This window comes from Pseudocercospora fijiensis, assembly GCF_000340215.1.
Source record: "Pseudocercospora fijiensis CIRAD86 unplaced genomic scaffold MYCFIscaffold_5, whole genome shotgun sequence".
Taxonomy (NCBI): domain Eukaryota; kingdom Fungi; phylum Ascomycota; class Dothideomycetes; order Mycosphaerellales; family Mycosphaerellaceae; genus Pseudocercospora; species Pseudocercospora fijiensis.
In genome coordinates, this window is record NW_006921536.1 from 5,447,637 (window position 1) to 5,467,949 (window position 20,313).

Here is a 20,313-nt window from a genome sequence, read left to right on the forward strand (position 1 = left end):
CGCTCGAAAACTAGCCGTAATTCTTTCCTCCTCTTAGCCTTCTCTTAGGTTGTCTTCTTATTCTAACCTTTACTTTTTTCTATAGGCGCTAGCTATCGATAGAATGCCTTATTCCGCGCCTTTCTTCTCTTATCCTTAGCTCTTTTATCCTTATCTATCTTGTCCTTTCTCTCGCGGTCTCGTACGGAATTCTTCTTCGTAGAGTACTCTTCTTTAGTCTTGCGCTTTTTAGTTAGACGCTTAGGCAAAACAAACTCGCGGTCTTTAGTTCTATCTTCTATTTAGCGCGCGGCGCGCTTCTCTCTTGCTATTATAAGGGAAAGGGGCGGGGGCGTAGCGTATAGTAGTTGTTGTCGGTATAGGTATAGAGGAAGAAGTTAAAAGTATAAGAATGTCGCGAAGCCCTAATTATTGCCGCCTACGTAACGTTATATAGGTAAGCTTTCGCAACTACGGCAACTACGCCCCGGTAATAGCAACTACGCCCTAGCAACGGCAACTACGCCCTAGCAACGGCAACTACGCCCTAGTAACGGTAACTACGCCCTAGCAACAGTAATAAAGCGTAGTAAATACAACCTAGTAACTATTATAGCCGGCAATCGTAGCCGGCAGTCGAATAAGAGTGTCCTTATAGCAAAACTACGCCCTAGCAACGGTAACTACGCCCTAGTAACGGCAACTACGCCCTAGCAACGGCAAAAGAGCGTAGTAAATGTAACAGAGTTACTATTATAGCCGGCAATCGTAGCCGGCAGTCGAATAAGAGTATCCTTATAGTAAAACTAATATAGTCTCTAGTTTAAACTAGGAATCTATATAGTTCGAAAAAACCAAACCGGAACTAGGGAGCTAGTTCGCCGCTAAGAAACCAAACTATATACGTTTAGTAGTTCGGAAACCGAACTACTACGGGGTCTAGTTAGATTAGTCTTATTCGTAGCTATACCGCTAAAAGCTTGAAATAAGGACTATCTAGCTACTACTCTTAAAAGGTAGATCGAATACTATATAAGAAGGGTTATATTAGTAGGTAGATAGGGTAGTAGTAGGTATAAGTAGTATTCGATAAGGAGCTAGGAGGAGAGGGAGGAAGGCAGGCAAGTTAGCCTATTACTAAGCGCCAAGCCCTGCCTAAGGCACTAAGACCCTAGCTTTACTTAGCCTAGTTATATACTAATTACGTATAGCCTCTTTAGCCCTAACAATCTAAAATTATTAAAATTATTAAAAGTATTATAAAATAAATAGGCTAGAGGATTAGGTACTAAGCTAAGAACAACTCTATCTGCTAGGAATTTGATTTTTAATGTAGTATTTCCTATTTAATAATTGTAGTAGTACTATAATTTATATTAATACTAGCTTTATAGAATTTAGTAGCTAATAGGTTAGTAAAGAGATTCCGATGCTATCCGTATAGAACAGGTAGAATAAAGTAACAAAAATACGTATATAAGTCGTACCTTATAGGGATAAAGTTCGACCTTTAGCCGCTTAATCTCCTACTTTCTGCCTTCCTACAACGCAGGCGGCTCGTCTTGCCTTCGAGAGTCCAAATGGTCATCCGGACATTGCTGGAGCGAAAGCAATCGATTGGATATTCTACGGTTATACGATCTAATTCTATGCTTCGGGAGGAGACCCATCTAGCAAGACGATTGTTCCTTTTATGAGGATTCTCGCGGCTGCGATAGAACCCGAGGACGTGGGACACAAAGCAGCATCAGCAAACCCGAAGTAGTATTTTAGCGAATACCTTCTCGGCTCATGCTCGCTCGCTTAGCACAAGCTACCAGTCATCCGAAACCATGTCAGCTCGGCACCAGCCCAGCTTGATAGAGCAAGCCCGCAGATGTCAGGTAGATGACATCCCCGCACTGTGGAAACTCGAGCAAGCCATCGAAGAGAAGTTTTTAGAAAGTGATCAAGATCGAAGGAAGGCCGACGAGAACTTCCAACAGCTCCACGCCGTCTGCCAGTTCCAACTTGGAAGAAAGCACATCCCTGCCACTTTTTCAGCTCGATACCATTACTACATGGCGCACTTGATCGCGGATGAGAAAGATTCTTGCGTGACTGGAGACTTTGACCTCCCTCGCCGGCACTGTCGTCAAGCTAGGAAGATCTATGAGGGATTAAGAACAAGTGTGCCGGTCGATGGCCTCGACAGCGAAAAGTTGGAATCCTTTCTCGGCAGCATCTACAAGTTGTTTAGCGATCTGGACCGATGGGAGGACGAGGCACCCATGAGACGTAGGGAGGTAGAGGAGGCGATGAGAGAGGAGGGTTTGAGGGAGGCGAGGGCTGGGAAGAAGAGCGAAGGGGCGGTTCGAGCGTTGGATGAAGGAATTCTCTGAATTTTGAGGTGGGCCATTGTTCGAAAACGAAGATGAGCGATGTACGTAGGGCTGAGTTGACCGGTGCGTGGAAGAATCTGTCGAAATAAGTAGGCAGCGATCATCCGGGTGGTTGTGCAGCACTGACCGCATGTGGTACAGCTTCGTTCCGACCACCGACTGTGGCTTGAAGATGTTTTGTTCCGCAATTTCGATGTGGTATTGCTGAAATGGGTGATTTGTGCATATCGATGTCGTGCAGGTGGTGGTGGTGGTGGAGGCTGAAGTGGAAGAGTAGGTTTCGTTTCACGTGGCGACGGCAGGCCCGAGCCAATCGCACGAGGCGGGTGGATGGAAAGGATGGGCCTGCGTCAGGCCATCCCCTAAACGAACTCCAGGGTTAAGTCCGTAGAACCCACACCCCTGCTATCCCCTTGGAGGGTTCTACAGTAGATGCTAAATTTAGTGTGGCCCTATACAAAACTGCATCGCCCCTCGAATAGCGATTATATCTAATTAGGTCTTAGATTTAGCCGTAGTAGAGCTTAAGGTTAAGAAGCTAATACCTTTACGAGTCGTCGCTAGTAAAGGTTTTGCAGCAAACCTTAGCAAGTAAAGGTCTATAAGAAGGTATAGAAGAAGCTATATAATAGAAGCGCTAAGTACGCTATCGAAATAGTATAGGTAGGACGAGTAGGTCGTAGGTAGAGGTATATATATAGGGAACTATATACTATAGGCCTAGTACTTAGTAAACTGCGAGGGGTCGGCGTAGCATTGTATACTTCGAAGGGAAAGCGTTGTAAATATTAAAAGGAAGAGAATAGACGTAGGGAGGGCTATATTGTAGCTAGATTAGGTACATTTCCTATATCTCTCTTACTATATATTGTCGTAGCTATGTCTCCTTGTATTGTATATATGTGTCCTAATTATAAAGGTAGTTGTGTGTATTCCGATATACAAAAACAGGGGAAGAGGGTACAACTAGGTATACCTATACTAAGCCGGGTTTCCCTACTATATTTTCCCTCCCGGACTAAGAAGTCTGCCCTTAGACTAACGCTTCCTTACCTCCCGGACTAAAAAACCTCAAACACGTAAAGAAACTAAACCGACTATCCTATAACGGTATCCTAGCTAGCTAGCTGCTATACCCTATTACTTATTTCTTTCTACTACGAGTCGCTAGTCTACTATAGTTACCTCTACGGCCCTAGCCGCTATAATTGCCTCCTCGCCCCTACTAGTTGAATTAGTCGATAAGAGCCTAGGTCCGCGTCGCCTTAGCCCGTATATCCTAGCGGGTCTGTCGCTTATTCGGATTAGCTATAGGGTTCGTAGGCTGCTTTAAAGAAGATAGCTAAGGAGGCTGTTTCTTAGGGGTACTAAGCTACTAGGAGTTAACGTTCGGGAGTACTCTACTAGGAGTAGAGACCTTCGAAGCGTAGGTAGCAGGTTTCGCTAAAGGGGCGCTAGACTACCGCTAGTTAGCAGGAAGGTCTGCCTTACTAGGTTCCTATTAGTATATAAATCCCTAGCCTCCCTAGTTAAACTCCTCCTTAGCGTTAGGCGTAGGCTAATATCGGTAGAAATTATCCTAGTTTAGGCGTATATACCGATCTCCGCTATTGTTTAGGATGCAACTCTAGTCTTTTAAAGACTATATAAGGGCCTTAAAGAATGATTTCTCCCCGAAACGTTCCTACTCGAGGCGAATAACCTTACTTAATATCTTAGAGTATACTAACGCTACATCCTTGCGATACTGCTTTAAATAGTTCTCGAGTATATATAAGGAGCCTTCTTAGTTAAGGTTACGAAAGAGTCTTCGAATATATTGCTATACTATAGTATCGTCCTACTTTAATCGACCGACGAGGGCTTCCGAGATTAGGTTGTTATTGCGTAGGCGCACTATAGCCGGGAACGCGTACGGAGGGGTACCGTACTTGTTTGCAAGACTAGAGGGCGAGGTAGGGCTAGGAAGAAGGTCTCGATAGGTAGCGGCGAGTTCCTAAAACGTACCTCTAGCTTCGCAATCGAGCTTTCTAGTTACTAAGTCGTATCGGTAGAACTAGGGGAGTATAGTTATCCTCTTAGTGTTCTTCGGTAATGCCTAAGCGCCGTATAGAAGATAGGGAAGGGTTAGGCGTACTCTAAGGGTACCGACCGGGTACTACTCCTAGCCTACATTTCGACACTTGCCTTTTAGCTCGTTCTTAATAAAGTTATTAAGGGTATTCTCTATCTTAGTGTTTAGGCAATGTGTATTGTAGTTAATAGAGAGAATGTAACCCCGAGGGGCGTACGTAGAGCCCTTTTCCTAGCGAAGGGTCTTAAGTTCCTTATACTATTTGTTAAAGACTTCTAGTTAGTAGATCCTAGCGAAGACCTTTATAGTAGTCTCTACCGTTTTAGGGAGGAAGGATACGGAGCCTTGAACTTGGTTTGTAGCAATGCCTTCTTAGAGATCGAGAGGGTACTAGTTAATATAGGCAAACTCGGTCGAACCGCCGTTACTAGGTTAAGTTATTTTAGCGTAGTACGGGTAGGAGATTAGGTTAAGAGCGTAATTAGGGCGGGTAAGGCCGTAGAGGAGCTAGTAGACAGGGTCTCCTCGGTAGATCTGCTAGAACCTAGAATAGAAGGCGGTTCGAAGCTAACCCTTATTCGAGACTCCGTTAACTAAACGCTAATACTAAAGGTATATTGCAGCCTCTAGCTTAAACTAGTTAGAGAGGGATATCTTTCCGAAGGGTAGAGGGGCCGCGGCGACTTCGACTTTCTTATTATTACACTAACTAAAGACGGCCGCTCTATATAGTTTAGTAGAGCCTTTGTCGCTCGTAATGCTATCTAAGGTAATAGTACTATCTCTTGCCTAGGTATCCTAGCTAGCCTTTATTATTACTCCTATACGGGAGAAGGCCTTACGAATCTTAGTAGCAATCGCTAGGGTAACGCGTTTAATAGTTAAAGGGTTGTATGTCTTGCTCTCGTAACTATAGGCCTTAGGGAAAAAGCGATATAGTCTAAGGTAGTCGCTAGGGATAGGAGGACGGCGAGTCTTCCGAAATAGGTTAGGTCTCTTAGTTCGAAGGCGGAGTAGGTCGTTCCGGTACTTATATCTAGGGCTACTTAAGGTTTCTATTATCTGCTCTTAACCGACCTTTCCTCGAAACCTAACTACTATCCTAAACAGGTAGCGGGTATAAGTATAATAAGGCGGGTAAGGGGCAGTTACAATAAGGGCAATTGCTCTTCCTTACGTAGCGTTATTAGATTTACTATCGTACTATATTAAAGCACTACGGTCGGCTTCCGAGAATCTATTATAGCTATAGTAGGCTAGGCTATTTCTAATTTAAGTGTCCTTATCGGGGGTTAGTTCCTTATAGTATACAGTACCTCCCCGCTTAGGTTCTAAGGCATTAAGGTCGTCGGTTAGGTTCTCCTCGAGGGGTATAGCAAGATCTCTACTCGGCTTATTAAGTCTATTCGATCTACGGGTCCTTCCTAGAGGGGGGATAGGCGTAGTAGTTCGAATTCGACGAGCAGGCGGAGCCCCTAGAGCAAGGCTGTTATTACTACTCCTACTACTAGTCCGATCGGGCAGCGAAGAAGAGTTTTCGACTAGGAGATTAGGGCGAGTCGTATTACGTTATAGAGGCGTATTTTAGCGAAAGCCGATAGGCTAAGTAGGGCGAGCGGGCGATAGCTACTAGCTATCCTATCTAGCTAGAGGGTCGCTAGCCGGGTTATATACAACTAGTAATCTAACAGGTATACTAATTCGCTTATATATACCTATACGGGATCGAGGGACATTAAGCCCTAGGGTCCTAGAAGTAGTACCTTCAATATAGCTACTTAGCGGTCTCGAAAAAGGGCGCCCGTCGGGAGTAATAGCAATAATAGGAGGGCCTTCGTATTGGCTAATTCGAATACTAACAGCCTTAAGCTTCGCCTTACTAGCCTCCGATCTCTAAAAGAAGAATTTATTCTTACCCTCCTTACGAGTATCGTCCTCCTTATCTACTGCGCAGTCCTTAGCAGTAATAGTAACGGTATTAACATCTACCCGTCCCTATCTCGCCTTAAGCGTTCGGCGGTATAAGTAATTGCTTAGGATGCGAAGAACAAGCTAAATTTCGGAAACCTAGCTAGCGTCCTTAAAGTTTACGTAGTTGTTAAGCTTTCTATCCTTCTATAGCCTAAAGACTCGAGCTATTTCCTTCGCGGTATTACCTCGGACATTGTAGAGGTCTAGGTAGTTCCTAAAGAATATAGGACTATTAGTAATATCGTTCTTACGGCGATCTTCCGTAGCCTTCCTACGAGTAGCGGCGGCTTATAGGGTAGCAAATTCGTTACCTATATACTACTCGAGGGCCTATACTATAGTAGATCCTCGGGTACGAAGAACATCTCCTATTTCTTTCGGCAGTCCTTTAAAGAGCGCCTCCTTAAGCCGATAACAGGTTAGCTCGGTGCCTTTAATAAAGTTGTTAACGCTTCCTAGGTTGTCGTAGATTATGTCTACTTTAGTTTAGCGGGATAGGTTAGCGGATTAAAGATATTGCACCTATTCGAGTAGGGTATTGTAATTGCTTAGTCGCTAGTCGGAAGGAAGGTAGGAAATGCCGCTATAGGCTACGCTCGTAATAAGGTCTCGACTAGAGGCTTCTACTATTACGCGCTTACGAGGCGGTAGAGGGGGTTTTGTATATCGGGTCGCGTAGAGGAGGTAGGGGTTTGTCGGTTTTTAATAGTTAATTAAGGAGGGTAGTGTTTACTATAAGCGCCTATCGCTTTGTCGAGGGAAGGGCGGTATAGGTATATTTGTTTATAAAGAAGTTTAGGCGCGAGAAAGATCGCCTTTTTATCGTAGCAAGGGCGCGGGTACGCGGGAAGGGACGGGAGGCACCTACCTTGCGCGTATACGCGCGTTTGTATATAAATCCGAAAGTAAGGCACATGTCCTAAAGGAAGTAAAGGGTTAGTAGCGGGTAGCGGCGATATTTCTAAAGGCCTAGGTAATTCGCGTAGTAGCGAGATTCGAGGGCGTAGGACTAGAGTACTTAGATCTAGGGAGTCAAGTATTATATAGCGTACTAACCCCTCCGCTTCAACCCCTACCGTATTAAGGCATAGTAACAAGGGCTCCTCCGGGCAGTATAGGGATAGTAGTAGTAGTCGCAATATATCCTAGCTAGCTAGCTACTATAGGCGGGAGCTCCCGGGATTCTTAGAAATCTCGATATATCGGCCGGCGTAGGCTATAGAAATAATATAAAGGAAAGGGTTTCGAACAAAGGAAATTTTTAAGGTTAGGTAAGGTTTTCCTAGGCTCACTCCGTAGAGTAGGCTTCGGTTTTAGTAAGCTAGGCGCGACGTAGAGCTTCTAGCAGGTCCCTTTTTGCCGAGTTAAAATTATTTACTCGCTCTACGGGTAGGTAGGTACTTAGACTACCCCGGGGAGCAGGTCTAGGGATATTATTAAGGATAGGGGCTCCTTACTAAAGCCCCTACCCTCGTCGGTAGTAGTGTAAAGGAAAAGAAGCAACGATAGGGCTCTAGTAGTAGTACTCTATCTAGCTACTAATGTATAAAGGGACAATCGATCCTAGTATACGTCGATAATCCGTTTAAATACGCGAATAAGGGTACTAGCGAGTAAAAAATTCGGTATAAAGCGAGTAAATAGGAGCAAAAGGGGAGGCTATACGCGAGTAGTTGTAGGTTTATCGGGCCTACTAAGGTAGTAGTAGTCTATTTTCGTTGTATTCTATAGCCTACTCCGCTTCTAAGGGTTCGTTAAAAGCTCCGGGGTTTAAGCCTAGGCCCTTAGAGTTAGCGGTGCCGCGGAGCTCCTCTTGTTCGATCTAGGTAAGCCGAAGCCTATCTCGTATTCTTATTAAGGACAGCCTATATTCGTTGTCTCCCTAGTTCGCAATGTTGTCTATAGCCTCCTAGGCGAGAAATCTAATACCTCGCCGCCTATATAGGTTAGTATATACTAGGGCAGCAAGGCTAGTCTCTACTAGGGCCTTAAGGAGATATAGGTTGTATTCGAACTTCAATATATTTATCTCGTCGTAGACCTAGACTCTTTAGGTCGTCTACTAGCTAGGGTCTCGCTATAGTGCTAGTCGAAAGCTAGGGTCCTAGGTAAGCCTCGGAAGAGCGCTAACGTAGTAGGCTTGTTCGTATAGATCCTACCTTCTATATAGAATTGCTATCTAGCCGAATCTATAGTGTTAAGCTAAAGGCTAGGTTACCCCTCCCTAGGTAAATAGGGCTAGGTAGTTAAAAGCTAGAAAACTATTAGGTTCGGTCGAGCTATTAAAGAAGAGATAGTTATTCGAGTAATCTTCTATAAGGGGTACGCTAAGAAGGTCCCGTATTAGGTTATTAATCTAAGAGATAGGATCAACTTTAGGGTCGACTCGGTATATAGCTATAGTATAGGCTTAAAAGGCTCGCCTTTGCTCCTCCTTAGGAAGGGATGTAATCGTATAGACGTCTATATCCCTTTCTTTACCGGACTTAGTATTAGACTAGCTATCGTCCCTAGACTCGGAGGACTTAGACTAGCTATCTCTATCTGCCTCGACTTCTTTATTAATAGGTTCGTTGTTCGTCGTAGTAGCGTTTTTACCCGAGATCCGGTTAGGTCGGAATAGAGGTACTTCCTTTAGTCGATCGCGTAGAAAGGTAATAGCTAGATTAGCCCTATCGAGTTCCGTAAGGTAGTACGAGGTCCTAGAGGTAGTAATCCCCGTAATACGAAAAGGGCCCTTCTAGCGAAAGGTAAGCTTACTAGACCTCGAGTGCTCGATTTCGCTCCTAGTAATAAGCATAAGGGACCTAATCTTAAGGGGAGCGTTAGATACTGCTCCCTTCTCGTCGTGCTAGCGAGTATTCTCCTCGCGAGTCCTCTTTAGCCGAAGGGCCGCCTCTTCGTTGTCGTTAGGCACATATACTAGTTATTAAGTACGGTATATAAGTAGCGAGGCAGTGTCGCGTATAGTATCCTAATTAACCTTTTAGAAGGTTCGGTAGACATTCTCGATAGGAAGGATAACGTCGGCCCCTCTATATATAACTTTAGTAGGCGTTTTTCTAGTCGTTCGTCGGTATGTCGTTCGGTCGGCCTATAGGACAGGTAGGACGTATTTTCTCTAACCATTTATAGTGCCGTTCGTTAGTTTAGAAAGGGTAGCTAGGATAGGTCGGTTTCTAACCTCGATTTAACTATTTGCCTTCGGATAGTATAGGGAAATCCGTACCCGGTACGTAGCTATTCGCTTAAGCAATTCCTTAGTGTCCTTCCGATTCTTAGATCCGTTATCTATAACGAATTCATCCGGACAGCTATATCGGCAATAGACTTCTTCGTATAGGAACTTAGCTATTTACTATATACTAACCGACTTGCCCGAGCAGTTGAATATCCTCCCCTCTACCTAGCCGCTAACAACCTTACGCGCTAAGGCAATAGACCCCTTATTGTCGATATAAAGTATATCGGCAACCTAGCGACGGCTAATAACTCGAATATAGATAGGGTAAAGCGTCCTAGCAATCTTGTATCCTTCTCGTATCCGGTATATACGATAGGACCGAACCTATATAGCGATTTGGGACTACATTCTATACTAGAAGTATCTTTTCGAGGCTAGATAGTACACTACCTCCCGGCCTTTATAGCTATAATCCTCGTAAAGCGATTAGATAATTTCCTCCCTAGCCTTTTCGCTATTAATTACTCGTTAAAGGGGACAATTCGGATAACGCTAGTAGAAAAGGAGCCGATCCTTAATAATGTACTTCTAGGCAGTACGTCGAACCCTTCGGGCTTCGCTTCGAGAGATACCTTACGGAAAGCGAAGGGTCGATTTAAAGTATCCGATAAGAAGCGATTCTCGAGACTAGTATTCGTCCTCGTTAAAGAAACTAGACTTAGCTAAGGGATCGATAGGCTTAGACTATACTATGCTATAAAAGAAGTCGTTGTCGATTATATTATCGTCGTCGACCTAGTTATCTCGTTCGACGATATCCTCTTTAGTAGGGTTACGACGGGATAGACTATTAGCCGCAGAGTGTTTTCGCCCGGGGATATACTTAACTTCGAAGTCGAACAGTCGGATCTAGGCTACCTAGCGAGCTATTATAGAGTTAGGGAGGTCCGAGGCGGATTTGTTAAGCTAGTAGATAAGGGTAGCAGTATCGATTTCGATCCGAAAGTACTACCTAACGAGATACTTCTTAAACTTCTTTAGTAGTTTAAGTACGGCAAGGCACTCTCGTTTGCTAGCATTATATCGGGCTTTACTTTCGGTCTAAAGGCCGCTTTCGTACCGAATAGGGTAACGCTTCTTTATATTGTCCCTTTCGCACTAGTTTAGGCTACTACTATATCCGGATCCACTCGCGTCTAATAGAAGGATAATTAACCTAGCACCCTTAGTATAATCGATCGAGACAAGAGTAGGGGTAGTAGTTAGCGCAGCCTTTAAGGTATCTATAGCGACTTGCTAATCCGGTCTCTATAAGAATTCGATATCGGCCTTTAGGAGGTAGAAGAGTAGTCTTACTATCGTTGCGAAGCCCTCGATCTAGATATAGTAGTAGATACAAACCCTAAGGAAGGCCCGTACGCTAGACTAGTTCTTAGGTATTAGCTATGCGACAATCTTTGCAACTTTCTCTATATTAGGGTGTCTTCCGGAAATATTAATAACGTAGCCGATATATTTTAGCTTTTTATAGAGGAACTAAGATTTCAGACCTAAAATAGCATACCTAGCACGCTTAATGTCTATAAGAATACTATCTATCTATTGAATGTACTTAGTAACGAATCTTCTTAGGCTAGGTTCGACCTCTTTATTATTATATCGGGTCTTCGGGCCCTTAATACTAATGTCGTCGACAAACGGCCTCGTATAGTAGGAAATGTAGTTAAAAAGGATTCTTATTACTACTCGGACAAACTAGGCAACGGAGTTTGTCGCTCCTTGCGGAAGGGTAGTTATTCGTATAAGGCTAAGCGGGGTATTAAAGGCAGTTATATCTCGATCGGCCTCGTAAAGCGGGACTTAGTCGTATCCGGAAAAGAAATCGATTAGGGACGAGATAGTATAGTTAGCAAAATCCTCGGTAAAGCTGTTAGTATTAGGAGGGAGGTTTCCGTCCTATATTATATAGCGGTTTAGCTCTATAGCAGCGTTAATTAGGCGATATTTCTTAGTTCCTTTCTTCTAAACTAAGAACTATAGGTTCCGGTATACTCCTTCGCTAACTTTAAGTACCCTATTCGCAATTCGTTCTCGGATCATTTCTTCTACAATGTTTACTAGGCTAGGCTAGAGGCGGAAGGTTAGTTTTCTCTAGGGTTTATAAGGAATTGTTCGGATCCGTTAGGGAGGTACTATATCCGCGTCGACTCTTCTAATTTCGGCAAAGCTCTAGGTAAGGGCTTTTTCCCTATTATAAAGCATTTTATAGAATAGATCTAGCTCCTTAGGAAGAAGTTCCATTCTAATAAGAAGCTTTGCTTTCCTTTCCTTAGTTAGGCGCGAGCTACGTAGTATGTCTAAGAACTTCTTAATTAGGTACTTCTAGTTATATAGTCCGGTTCTAGGCGGAAGCAACGCTTCTCGAGCAAGCCGTTTCTTTTTCTAGTAAGGGTTACTACCGGTCGTCACACTCCCGGTTATCGTAGTACTAGCTTCTATAGGTCTTACTTTGTCTGCCTTTTTCTTGTATATGCTATAAACTCCGACCGTACGGCTAGTATCCGAATCTTCCTTAAGCATCCTCTTAATAGATAGTAGCTAGGTAGGGAACCTTCGAAAGCTCTAAAACCTATAGTGCCGCTTATACTAGTTACAAAATCTATTCGCCTCCGACTATTAAAGGATTGTCGCCTAGTCGTTACGAGTTATAGGCTCGAGAATCGCCTCCGTACGCCCGAGCTAGGTAAGGCTATTCGTCGGGCATAGCTAGGAAGAATCTTCGAGAAAGGACTAGCGTTATATAGCTAGGACCGATACGTCGTCGTATACCCGCTCCTAGATATAGTGCCTAGCTAGGCGGCTTTTATATAGGGTGCTACTAGAAGGCAATTACGGGGACGCGGGAATGCCGGGGCCGCCGGGAATACCGGGACAAGCCGGGGCTAGTCTAAGCGAGGTCGGAAAAGATAGTAGGAGCAGGGGCGGGCCGGCTACCGGACTAATTAATATACCCTAGCTAGCTAGCTAGCATACCCTAGGGTTACTATCCTTTTTGCTATATAGCCCCGCAACAACATTTCTTATTAAATAATAGGTCGTAACGGTACGTATAATATCCCTACCTAGTGGTTTCGAAAAAGGGGCAGACTCGACGCTAGTTTCTCGTCCGCTACCTAGTTTTTTAACTGCTAGGTGTTATTGCGACTAAGGAGCTCCTTAAGTAGGATACAATTCTTAGAGCTAGCAAGGGTAGTAAAGGTAGTAGAGCGGCCCCCGCGCGTAGAAATAGTTCCTTCCTAGGAGCCGTCGTCTATATTTCGAGCGACAAGGCGGTTCTTACGAGCCTACGGGCGACTAAGAATAATAGGGAGGTCGTTATCCCCTAAGGGTATAATAAGGAAGTCGGTTTTATACTCGACATTAAAGGTAGAGATAGGAACGGAAGTGCTAATACCGATAAATTTAGCCCTTCCTCTAGCTCCTCGTATGTTTAGAATAAGACCCTTTAATAGAGCAAGGCTAGCTCGCTATAGGAACTTCGCGTTTAGTATGTTCCCCTCGGAGCCTTTATTAATAAGAGCGCGGATCTTAAGGCACCTATTAATAGTAATAGTAATATACGGACTAGGAATAAGGGCGAAGTTGTCGTTAACCGATAAGAGGCGAATCTAGCTAGGGTCGATATAGAGCATCTCGTTAGGCAGAGCATCTACTCCGGATAAAATAACCTATACTACGTAGTAGTCAAGTCTGTTCCTCCGGCTAATCGAATTAGGGTCCCGGACAACCTCTTCGTTAGTAGCCTCGTATTCCTCGTAGCTTTCTTCCTCGTCGAGGCTAGTAAAGAATTCCCGGGCGGAGGTAAGGACTAGAATAGGGTAGTCTTTAGGCCGCCTAGGTCTACCTTTCCTAGCAGCTAAGGTAGCTACCCTACCTACTATTTCTATAATCTAGTAGGGGATCTTGTCGGTTTCATCCTTTTCTAGCTCCCGAATCCTTATAGTAAGCGCGTTGTCGTTTAGCTAGCGTATAACGAGCTTTTAACACTCCGGAATATAGGCGAGGGCCTTAGCATTACTAAGCTACATACCGTTCCTACTAAGGAATTTCTTTACCTAAAAGTCGGGGTCCTTATAGTGTTTCTAAAGATTCTTTATAATATTAGTTGTCTTAGGCTCTTTTCGCGTAGCTCTCTACCGGCTCGGAGGGTTTACCCCCTTCGATAGTTCTTTAGCGGCAGGCTTTAGGGTAGGCGGTAGTACGTTATCTATTTCCTAATCCCTATCCTTAGGTAGGCTAGCGTCACTATTTAAGGATTTAGTAGTAGGCTGCCTATAGGTACTAGAAGGGCTAGTAGTAGGGGTTCTACGACTAACCGTTTCCTTAGACTAAGCTCTTGCTCCTAGAGGTAGTAGGCTCGGGGACCTTTGAGTAGTTCTTCGAGGCTAGGTTTGTTTACGAATTGCTTCTTCTACCTCGCGAACGCTAAGCCCTTAAACTACGTTGCAAATGCCCTTAGTCTTCGTAGCACCTTTCTACTTAGTAGTAGCTTTCCGGATCCGATTTGTGTCGGCAATAGCGGTAACGGGAAGACTATTCCTAAGCGGTGTATCCTAGCTACGAGTATAGGCAAGGGTATCTACAACTATAGCCGCCTCGTAGTCGCTAAAATCTAGCTCTTTATCGGCCTCCTCGACTATACTTAGATCGTAGGGCCTTTAGTATAGCATAACCCGCCTAGTAGTAGTAGGGGCAGTAGTAGGGGTAGGAAGGCCGTTTCGAGCATCGTTTAAAGCGATCCCTCCGTAGGGATTTCCTAGAGACCTTAAAGGTAGAGGGGGAAGAGTAGAAGGAATTATCGGAGCTAGGGCTTAAGGAGTCGGAACTCGAGGGCCTAGTTAAGCTACAGCACTAGGGGCTATAGTTCGCCTTAGTTGCTAAGAAGGATAGTTGAATTGTTTTCGAAGGGCTTCTATTCTAAATTTAGGTAGGAAAACAATCTCCTACTAGTAATAGGCCTCGAGGAGAGGAAGCATAATAGCGAGCTTTAGGAGGGTAGGACTGTTACGGAAGCGGAATAGGGTAGCGTATAGTATACCTAGGGGCCCGAAGTACTACGCACGGTCCCGAATATAGCAGAACCCTTAATCTTATATATACCGGTAGGGCCTATAGTTTAGACGAAGGTAGCCTTCAGCTCCGCAATAGTAATAGCGACCCTCTATACTAGGGATAAATTAAAAGGTAAAGGCGTCGAAGGTTAGCCCTTATGTAAACTAGTTGTTATATATCTGAGTTATAGGGGTATTGTCGCTTTAAAGGGGATAGAGGCGCTATAGGGTATACGAATCGGTATTAGTATTAACCGGACCTATAGTAGGGCCCCTCTAATTGTCTCGGGAGAGGACGTGAAGTTTCAGTTCTTAGAACTGCTTAATAAGGTCGTCGATACCGGGGTCCGTAACTAGCTTAAGGGCTACCCCCTATCGCTAGACATCTAGGGTAGGGCGTATGCTTAGCATTCTTTTCTTAACTGTCTCTCGCAGTTCTTTTAAATAGCTACTATCGTTACTAGTAAGGAGCGAGAAGCCCTATCGGCTACGAGCTAGGTCGTACCTAGTACGATAAATCTGTTCGAAGTCGGTATAGGATTCCTTATCGTAAGGGTAGATGCTACATTTTTCGTAGATCCGAGGCATAATAGTAGGCATAGAACCTCCTAAGCCCTTTAGAAACAGACGGCTCCTCGTAACATTGTTAAGAAGCCTCCTTAGTATCCCTTTAGCGATGCTATAGAAGTCCTAGCAAAAGCGAAGGGCATTACTCTTAGCTGTTTGTCTAGTATATAGCTGCTTAAGGTACTCGCGGGAGTTTAGCCGAACCGCGACATCCTAGTTAGCAAACTCGCGCTTAAACTTCTTTAAGAAGGCTTCCTATATAAGAGGCTTACTACCTAGGAGCCGAGCAACTCGGGGTCGGATACTAGTTTCACAATTGGCTATAAGGAGCTTCACCGTAGTAGCCGTTTCGGCCCTTAGATAGTATCGCTTAAGGATAGTAGAAAACCTTTTAACAAAGTTAGTAGCGTTTTCTCTAGTAAAGAGGGGGTTTTTAACGGTCCCTAGGAGGGGTATCTACGGCTTCAAGTCCGAGAAGGCCTAAAGAAGACCTTAGAGAAGTTGAGGGGATAGCCCTCCGGTTACCTAGATAGGCTGCTAGGGAACTTCTCGAGTACTACCCTCCTAGGCAGTGCCTCCTTAAGTCGCTTCTCTATTTTCTATACTAGTATCCTTATCGCTTCCCGAGGCCGTAGTCCTCTCGGCATCCGAGTTAGTATCGAAGTAGTTGCGAATAAAGTTTAGTAGTAGGTCTCGGTAGGTACCGGTATTAGAGGGGGCCTACAAAGGCGGCTCCGCCGGGGTAGGGTTGTTATTGTTTTCTTAGGAGCTTATTTCGTCGATAGAATAAACAATTTATAGAAGACGATAAACGATTAGAATAAATAGGAAGGATATAGTATCGATAAAATTAGATAGGTTGCTAGTTGTGCTTAAGGTAAGGAGGGAGCATAGACGGGCTATAGCGTACTTTGTAGTACGTATCGCGTCTATATTCTCGAAGTAAGGGGAGGGTAGGCGGTAGTCCGCATATATATAGAATAAAGGGGGCGGCGAATGTTACCTAGCTAGCTAGCTAGTATACCTGCTACACCCGTTCTAGGCCCCCTTTGTTCCTCTTTTATTAATTTCTATTGCCTCGTAGTATGCCGATTACGGCACCGCGGAAGGGTCGTAATAGCCCGGAAGGAGGTTTTAAGTTAGGCTCGCGCCGATTAGCGGAAGGGATAGGGGGCTATCGACTTTTCGGGGTTCTTCGTATCCCTATCTCTAGTTTCTTGTAGCGGGCTCTTAGGTTTCTTTCTATATAGGTCGTTTCTTATAAGGTCCCGCCTGCTACAGACAGGTAGGGAGTCGTAACATTCGTAAACAGTGTTTCCTTTTACTTTAAGTCGGTAACGGTATTCCTTTTACTTTAAGTCGGTAACGGTTTATTAGTAGTAGGACGTCTCGATACTACTAAGGTCTCTTTAGCGGTAGTATTATATTAGTAGTGTAGTCCTCGCTCTAGGCGAAGGCTATAAACGTTTCTTCTTAACTATATATATACCTGCACCTTTAAATGAATAAAGATAGCCCTACCTTCGGCTCTAGAAAATATAGGCGGGACGAGTAGGTCGTAGGTAGAGGTACATATATAGGGAACTGTATACTATAGGCCTAGTACTTAGTAAACTGCGAGGGGTCGGCGTAGTATTATATACTTCGAAGGGAAAGCGTTATAAATATTAAAAGGAAGAGAATAGACGTAGGGAGGGCTACATTGCAGCTAGATTAGGTACATTTCCTATATCTCTCTTGCTATATATTGTCGTAGCTGTGTCTCCTTGTATTATATATATATGTCCTAATTATAAAGGTAGTTGTATATGTTCCGATATACAAAAACAGGGGAAGAGGGTATAACTAGGCACACCTATACTAAGCCGGGTTTCCCTACTACAATAGGTATATAGACTATATAGACTATAGATTAAGACCTTCTAATAACTAATTAGCTACTAACTAAGTCTCGCCTATCTCGTATACGCCGTCGACTAAGGCGCTATAAGCTTAGTAAAGAGACACTTTAGGCACTTGTCGAGCCGCCGAGTCTACTTAAGAGGTAGTTTAATATTAGTCTACTTACTATAAAGGTAAACCTCCTTATAGAGGTAGTAAGGGACTTAAGGGTAGACCTAAACCTTCTACTAAAGAAGGAGGTTATAGAGTCGTAGATAGCTACTTAGTCCGCTAAAGAAGAAGGCTCTCGAAGTAAGGCAATAGTCGTTAAGAGGGCGGAGTTTAAGGCACTATAGCGCTAGGTTGCTTACCTCTATAAGATAATTGCCGCAATCGTAAAGCAGCAGTATGCCTTAAGTGTAGTCTCTAAGTCTAATATAGAAGCAATAGCGACTATTGTTAATCGCTAGCGGCGCTCGAAGGGTTATTAGGTTACAGTCTTAAGCTCTCGAAGAAGGACTATAGATTAGCCTCGTTATACTATATTACGTCGCATAGGTTGTAGAGCGCTATAGGGCTACAATATAAGCACGCTATTATAGTCTAGTACTCTTGTATACGTCCGAGAGGCTAGTATTTAAAACCCTAAGTAGTCCTTACGTGCTTATAGAGATAGTAACGTTATATTAGTAGAATAGACTATCGCTAGTAGATAGCGTTACTACCGCGAGCGAGTCGACGTATATCTTCGGCTATAGGTAGACTGTCTCCTTTCCTAATCTAATAGCGCCGAGATCTTCTACTCCTACTATTATAGGTATAACCTAAGACAAAGCGACTACTAGTATAAGGAGGTAGTAGAGTTAGCGTACGAAGAGCCCTCGTAGCGGCCTCTACTACCTCTACCTAGTTAAGCTCTTATTAACTAAGTTAAACCATTTGCTATACTAGTGCTATATAGAAGTCGCGTTAGTAAGTAAACTATTAGTCCTTAGTCTACTTCTTATTACCTCGAAGAAGGATAAAGGAGTTAATAACCGCTACGTCTAGTAGGAAGTAGAACAATAGGTACTATCCCTTCCTCGATTTATATTAGGTTAAGTAATAATAGCGTAGCTAGTTATAAATGTTAATACTACCTATATAGTTATTATATAAAGCAGCAACCTCCGGAAGGTCCTTCTCTTCCTTACCGTCTATCTTCTAGTAAACTCGTACGTACTTATCGATATAGGCGTTGTTACTAGCTCGAGGGCATACCCGAAGCCGTCGTATTCGCTCGAAAGGCCGGCATCCCGTTATAAGGAACTATACGAGGTTTCTGTCCTACTAAATTACCGCTACTACGTTATAAATTGCCTTATAAAGCAGTGTATCGTAGGGAAACCGTATTATCTTACGATTAAGGCCTAGGTAGGTTAAATTCTTCCTTATACTATCCTTTTTTAATATACCTAGCTTCTCGAAGGTTTTGCCTCGCTATAGCTACGAAAGTAACTTAGAACGTATAGTTCTAGTCGCCGTAATGCCGAGATGTCGTAGGATTGCAAATAATAGTATATTGTTAAATAGGTTGTCTATATAGATATAGTAGAAGTGTTATAGGAAGGGAAGCTATAGAATTAGTCGAAGGACCGCTTACCTAAGCGAGCTTAGCTTTGCGCTAAGCGAGACAGTAGGCGATACGATTAGGCTTTCGGTTGCTTCGGATAAGCAGTCCGCGCAGACCGCTCTTATATAACACTCCTTCCTTATATCCCTTATTAAATATAGACCTGTATTCTAACTATATCTAATACTACTAGGACTACGGCTTTTACGCTTGCGGCGCTTCTTGTTACTCTCCTTCTACCGCTCCTTCTTCTCGGCGTCTATAAGAACCTCTAGAGTTACTACCGGGTGCTAAGAGACTATAGAAGCTACCGAGTCCGGATTATCTTCCTTCTATTTAAATGCCTTCCGTAGGCTCGAGAATAAGAAGGAATATAGGTACCTGCCCTCGTATAGGTATAGGATATAATATCCGATAGGTATTAGCTTACCTCGCATTATAATAATATACCTAGATTTACTAGTAAACCGAACTATGCTCTTATTAATAGATACGTTAGTACTAGGTACGACAACCTCGCGGAATTTGCTACGTAGAATGTTAGTAAGAGGTAGTATCTACGTCTAGGTAGGTAGGCCTCTTTCGCTTAACGAGAGCGCGTTACTCCGGTACTATAAAGCAGCCTTAATCTATTTAAATCGCTACTCGCTTATATATTTAGCGATACTATATCTCGGCTAGTATCTATCTTCGCGCTAGTATTCGCTCTTATTGTCTATTTAGATTACAGATATATATATAATTAAGCCTACGAAGATCCGTATTATTAGCTTATCTACCGGCTTCTATAGACGACTAGAGATACATATCTTGTTGTCCTTCTTAAAACCTAGCTTGTCTCTCGTATACTTATTAGTATAGTCGACTAATCGGTCTATAACCTCTTTAGTCTAGAATAGCAAGAAGAAGCTATATTAGACGTTATTAATAGCCTCGAGATCGCCTTATAGGTAGGCTAGCAAGTTAACCTATTACTAGTAAGAGATGCTACGTAACGGCTCGTAACGACCCTTATTTATATCTCCGTCGGCTAAATAATACAATCTACCTACCCTACTATCTACCCCTATATCTTCGACCTTGTTATCTCTTTCTACGACTACTAAACCCTCGTCGTCTACGCTGCTTAGTATTAGCTCTCCGGCTTTCTCGAAGACAGGCTCTCTTCCTTTAGTTAGCTAATTAGCATTTATCTTATCGTCGTCTATTAAACTAGCGCTTATATCTAGCTACTAGTTATTAGCGTCGTCGTTATACCTATCTTCTATAAAGGCCTAGAAGGTCGCTATTGCTATAATTATATGCTTCTTAGCGACTTAGAATTTGGAAATATAAAGGTAATTAAGTTAGTATAGTTAACCGATAGCGGCGATAAGAGCTAAGCGCTTAAAGAGGCTTAACGTATATACAACCGAGTCTAATTAAGGCCTATTTATTTATCTATAGAGCGGCTTCTATATACTAACTATATAGACACTGTAGGGGTTGATCCCTGTTTAACCGATAAACGCCGACAGCCAACGAGTTATTATAGGGGATCGACAGCTAGCGGA

General features: G+C 43.5%; 1 protein-coding gene across 1 annotated transcript; it reads right to left on the minus strand.

The window, feature by feature from the left end:
- Positions 1-1,520: 1,520 nt before the first annotated feature.
- Positions 1,521-12,666, minus strand: MYCFIDRAFT_176042 (uncharacterized protein; the record flags this gene model as incomplete). Its single annotated transcript, XM_007929653.1, has 7 exons — positions 1,521-1,577; positions 1,660-1,762; positions 1,790-2,118; positions 2,147-2,192; positions 2,229-2,705; positions 2,759-2,812; positions 12,662-12,666. The coding sequence occupies 7 exons, from the start codon at positions 12,664-12,666 to the stop codon at positions 1,521-1,523; spliced, it is 1,071 nt and encodes a 356-aa protein (XP_007927844.1).
- Positions 12,667-20,313: the final 7,647 nt, after the last annotated feature.